At 41.0% G+C, this 5,323-nt stretch overlaps 2 protein-coding genes across 6 annotated transcripts in view; both read right to left on the bottom strand.

The window, feature by feature from the left end:
• The window catches only part of CTSK (cathepsin K), a 16,793-nt gene extending 15,894 nt beyond the window's left edge, over window positions 1-899 (bottom strand). Inside the window, exon 1 of the mRNA XM_006168453.3 lies at window positions 701-899. The gene's annotated coding sequence lies outside the window, so the exon portion shown is untranslated. The remainder of the gene's footprint in view (window positions 1-700) is intronic.
• A 2,213-nt stretch (window positions 900-3,112) lies between these two features.
• ARNT (aryl hydrocarbon receptor nuclear translocator) overlaps window positions 3,113-5,323 on the bottom strand; it is a 100,299-nt gene continuing 98,088 nt past the window's right edge. For all 5 annotated transcript variants that reach the window (XM_006168448.3, XM_006168450.3, XM_006168449.3 and 2 more), the window contains one exon: window positions 3,113-4,578. In XM_006168448.3, the coding sequence (XP_006168510.1) occupies window positions 4,489-4,578 (90 nt within the window). In that variant the 3' untranslated portion in view covers window positions 3,113-4,488. The remainder of the gene's footprint in view (window positions 4,579-5,323) is intronic.

Below are 5,323 nucleotides of genomic sequence, written 5' to 3'. Positions count from 1 at the left end.
AAAACCGGCGGGGGGGTGGGACTCATAGGACAAAAGTCCTAGAACTGAGGTTTGTTAGAATGTAAGATGAAAAAGCAAGGTTCTGTGATGATTAAGGTCAGTTTTTCAGAAATTTACTCTAGTTTCACTCATTTCTTGCATCAGCTTGTTAATTAATGTTTTATCCTCCATTTTAAGAACAATTTATAGTCTGTAGCAAGTTATGTAGCTAGCACAATTTCTGAATTTTGTGCGTGTCACCCCTCCAACCTGTCCAAAGGTCCAACAGGTCATTTAATAACTGAAGTGCTAAGGACTTTGAGATGTCTCAGAGAGCTACCACCTCCCTGTTCCAATCCTCCTCACTAATTAACCCTTTTGGTCCTGGCTAACGCAGCAAATCCTACAAAGGCCACTCGAGGAATTGGTAAGATTCCCTATATCCTTTACTTTCACAAACAACCATGTATGCATTCATACAAATCATAAAAAGAATCCTAAAGATTTCTAGGCAGATTTTATCTGGTCTGGAAATTACCGAAAAAGGAAATCTCCTGGTTTCAGGAATTGTTTTTGCCCTCCCCCAGGAAAGTCCCTATTTCACCCACAGATTCTAAGTAGTTTACTTTGATCTCAGATCGCTACCATTTCTACAATAGAACTCTGAAAGTAGAGGTTTGGCAGGAACAGGAAGCTGAAAGAGCTAGGAAGAAAATGTTACCTGCTGATGGGAATCTGTTGTCTGGGCTCGTTTCGGCAGGGAAGTATGGCTAATGTGGACTGGGGACACTAGATTTATTCCATCAGGATTGCGGAAGTCAGCTCTAACAGTTGGCAGGAAAATTTGGATAAGGAAGGCGGGGATAGAAATGCTGAGAGAAGGGGGGTTGGGAGGCAGGAAGGAGCAGTGGATTTGCACCGTATTTCTGTGCGTGTGCAGCCAGTGCCAGGGCGGGAGCTGCTAGGTAGTTCCACGTGACTGGCAGCAGACAAAAACTTCAACACACGTTACTCAAGTTGGGGCATATCCGTTGGTGGATAAATGAAAGGCCACAGGTCCACTCCCCCGCCCTCTTCTTTAATATCTTTTATTATAACATTAGGGGGATTACATCTTTTCTATTCTTTTCTTGTTCTTGATCTCCAACATTAAAACCTATTTTGAAATATGTGTCTGATCCTCACTTGTGGAGTGAGGAATTAAACATGGGAGGCTGGAAAAGGCCCAGTTGCAATAGTGCATGATGGTAGGCACCACTATTCAACAGGCTGAGGACATGTGAGAAGCTCAGGTTCCATTTCTGGCTCACCCTAAAAGCCAGGATGGGGGTAGTGTTGCCCAGCTGTAGTCTCGGCTACTCGGCTACTCGGGAGGTCAGGGAATATCACGACATAATGAAATTTTGTCACTTAAGGAAAAAAAAAAAAAAAACGAAAACAAAGTGAAGGAAGCCATACGCTCAAAAAATTTTATTTTTTAATTTGCCAGAGAGCACATGAACTCACTGAAGAAAGACAGAGGGTGAGACAGGGAGAGTGAGAAAGTATCCCCCATGGGGGAATGATCCCACTGCAATCCCTTCTCCCCCATTTCTCCGTCCTGTTGAGATTTTGGGCACGCACGCAAACACACCTGGTCATGTTTTTAAGTCACCAGATCCCAGACTCCATTTGCCACGTGGGATTCAGCTGCCTTCACCACACCACCACTGGCTCTTGTTTGTATTTTAACAAATTTACCGACCAAAAGCTAGCATTATTTCCAAGCAGAGGAATAGCTTTCCCAGCCTAAATATGTTAAGTAAGAGAGATTATGTTCAGAAACTTCAGATGAAATCGGTCCTAATGCAATCAAAAAAGAAAAAAAGAAAAAGAAAAAAAAATCCTGGTTATGTACAAACACTTGGATCGCTGCTGTAAGTTCTGATGGACTTACATGTGACTTTGTTGCTAAACCTCTCTGATGAATACTGTTTCAATTACTAAAATGCCCAGTCTAGGTCCAGTCACATGAGACTTTCCAAATGCTTGTCCAACATCCAGGCATATGACAGATCATGAGGCCAGCTTAGTCCTCAAACCACACCCCCAAACTCCATTTTCTTCCATAAACAGATATGAGAAAAGAGGAAAAGATATTTGGAATAAAAAGAATAATACATGGAATTTAGAGACAGTTTCTGGCTGGATTCCACACAGACTGGTTTATGACTCTGGGTTTTAAGAGTTGCTAATGAATTCATGGTCTTACGGGGAAGCCAGGTCTAGACCTTAACAGTTAAGATTTCCCATCCCTAACTCTTTTTAATCCAGAAGATGACATACTGGAGTGGGGGTGGGGAGAAGCCAGATATACCCTCATGGTTTCAAGATCCAGCTCTTCCCTCCTCTCTTGGGCAACCCCCACCCCCCATCGGGTGGTCAGAATGTCCCTGCTGATATTACTCAGACTGCATCATGATCAGGAGGACAAGTGAGGATGAGAAGCGCTGAGTGATCAGAGCCTGATGATTTCTGATTCCTGAAATTAAAGACGTACACTGTGCTTTATGCTTATTATGTTTCGACTCAAGCTATGGATTATACTAGTTAAGGCTGTTTGCTGTTTATGAGTTGGAAAGGTATGATAAAGCTGCAATCAAGATCACACAACACAAGAAATTTTACAAAAGAAAAAATATTTTGTTTTAAAATTTTTGCTACATGTCATTATTCTTGCCACTGTAAGGCTTAGCACACACGCCAGCAATACAGAAATGGCCAACAACAACAAACAATCAAAAATAAAACCCTGAAGGAAAAGCAGAAACAAAACCCCCAGAGCATCTTCTCCCTACCCACCCCTTCCCCAAAAGCCCTATAATAACTGTACAATATTATAGACCTGATCACATTTAAAAACAATTGATTATTAAAAAACAAGGATTCCATTGGAAACTCAACTTTTTGGTTTTGTAAATTGTGATATAAATATATATGTATACTGTATGTGTGCACATAGATTAAAAAAATAAACTGTCTCCTTTCCATTCCATTACTGGGCACCAAACTGGAGACAAAAGGGAGGGAAAACTAGGAAATGACATTCCTTCAGCTCTCCAAGGCCATTTGTGCTCCTCAGTCCCCTATGACATTTAATGCATCTTCTCCTTATAATTCAGTCTTGCACATTAATACTGGCCGAAGCCAATTAAAAAACATTTAAAAAGGCTGATATACATGATTGTTACCTGAGGAAGGTAAAGGGTGAATAGTTACCTGTATCCGCAATTATATGGCTATAGTTAATTACAAAGTGACCCTGCTGAGATGGGAGTCCAGGCCCCATCTATCACATGGAGTTATTATACTTACACTCTAAAGCAAAATCCAATCTTAAGATTGGAGAGGGAGCAAAGAGGAAAGAACCAGAGGCCCAGGAGAGACCTAAACCTCAGCTTCTTGCCTGACTGGGTATTTTGAGAATGGGTTAAAAGAGGCTACTTTGCAAGAGGGCTATGTATTTGGTTTACACTCCAACACTGAAGATTGTCACTAGGACTGCTGATCCAAGAAGTTGAGTTTCCATGCAGAAAGAACCTCTACAGAACACACATCATGTGTGATTCTGACAGAAAAAATGCAGCATCACCCTTATGGCCAAGTCTGGGGTCTCTTAAGTGTTTATCTTGCCAGCCTATTTCGGTAGTTTGTATGTCTTCCAAATAAGGTGAGAGCACCAAAGCAGAAGTAACCCAGCTTTATCACTGAGTATGTTCGATGAGAGACCAACCATATCAACAGAAGACTTTATCGATTTGCTTATAGTTGCATATTGGCTGGGCATAGATGTTAGCGCAGCAAAGACATTTATTTAAATACTCTTTGGCTGCAATACTAAGTGGAAAATACCTGGAACATTTAACTCCTTAGGCCTCTTTGAAAAGCACACAGAAAGACAAAGATAAAATCTGTGATAAAGTTTGCATAATTCCCTAATGAAGAGAAAGGAAGAAAGACAGAAGCACACACATACTCTCTCTCTCTCACTCACTCACTCACTCACTCATTCACATGTTTCTTTCCAGAACTGTTGCTCAGAGGCAGCAGGAAGAGTCTATGCTCACTTCCTAAAACCCCATGTATACCTACCATGTTTCAAGGTCCTCAAATGTGAGGACATTGCGTCTCCACTCTATTCATAATTTGTTTCCATGGACAAGCCACAGTATCCAAGGCAAGTGGAGGATGTCAGGTTCAATCAGGAGACATAAGGAAAGGCATTCCAACCTCACTTAGCCTCAGATTTTCAAAGGGCCCTAAAAGCATTGGGAATTCATTCCATTTCTTCTAAAAATGTTACCTCAGAAAGGCAGGAGGATAGGGGAAAGGCCAAAAGGGAAAAGGGGTACACGTCAGGGGTGAGGGAAGGGAAGGGGGAACTTTTATTCTGTTTACAGAAAGATTTGCTTTTTAAAAACAAACAGTGATTTTTTTCCTCCCCCACCCCTTATCCTCACCCCAACAGTTCTATTCTGAAAAGGAGGGAAACATAGTTAGGTCAGGAAATTCTTCATTGTTGTAGCTGCTGCTCTGGTCTCCCAGCATGGATAGCATCTCCTAATGAGAGAAAAAGATTAAGTTGGAGTCACAACTCATTTGTCCATTGCTGTTTACATTAAATCTGCATACTACCAAGTTTATAAAAATCTACATGCTTTTTGTTACATGTGCTAAAGTATTTTCCACTTGGGTAGGCTGTAAGTTGATCCCTTGCATTTACCAAATTCCCTCCCGATATTCCCTGCACTGCCATCCCTGAGCCAAAAGAGGCCCTGCTGTCTGAGCTCCTTTAGCCTTCCTCACTCCCAGCAACTTTCTGACTCCTTTAGGTCACAGCGTTTTTTCCTAGTCCTTCTCTGTCTTCCTCCTACACTTCCATACTTTTCCTCTTTGTAGTCCTCAACATTTGCAGTGAGAAAAATTACCACATTTCATATAACTGCCTGTACACATATATGGACTATCTTGTCCTATATGTTTTTCACCAAAACCTTTTGCCTTGTTTCAATCTTCACTTTAAACTAGCGCCTCCTATGTGCTACCAGTCACTCTTGCAGTCCTCTTTGAACTTGTATGAACAGACCTTTATAGCTATAATCAGTATGTCCTATTTCACATACTTTTAAAAAATTGTCTACCTGTTTTAAATTCAAAGCTACTGTGAAATGGGGATGTGGATCTCCTTGAATGTGCTAAAATAACTTGCTCTGGTATCTTCACATGGCATTTCAGTAACTGTCTGTTCTGCTTAAAGAGTGCATATCATATTACGTTCACAATCTTTTTTTTTTTTTTTTTTTTT

This window comes from Tupaia chinensis, unplaced genomic scaffold (assembly GCF_000334495.1).
Source record: "Tupaia chinensis unplaced genomic scaffold, TupChi_1.0 Scaffold145814_1, whole genome shotgun sequence".
Taxonomy (NCBI): Eukaryota; Metazoa; Chordata; class Mammalia; order Scandentia; family Tupaiidae; genus Tupaia; species Tupaia belangeri.
This window is presented reverse-complemented; position numbering and strand designations above follow the sequence as displayed.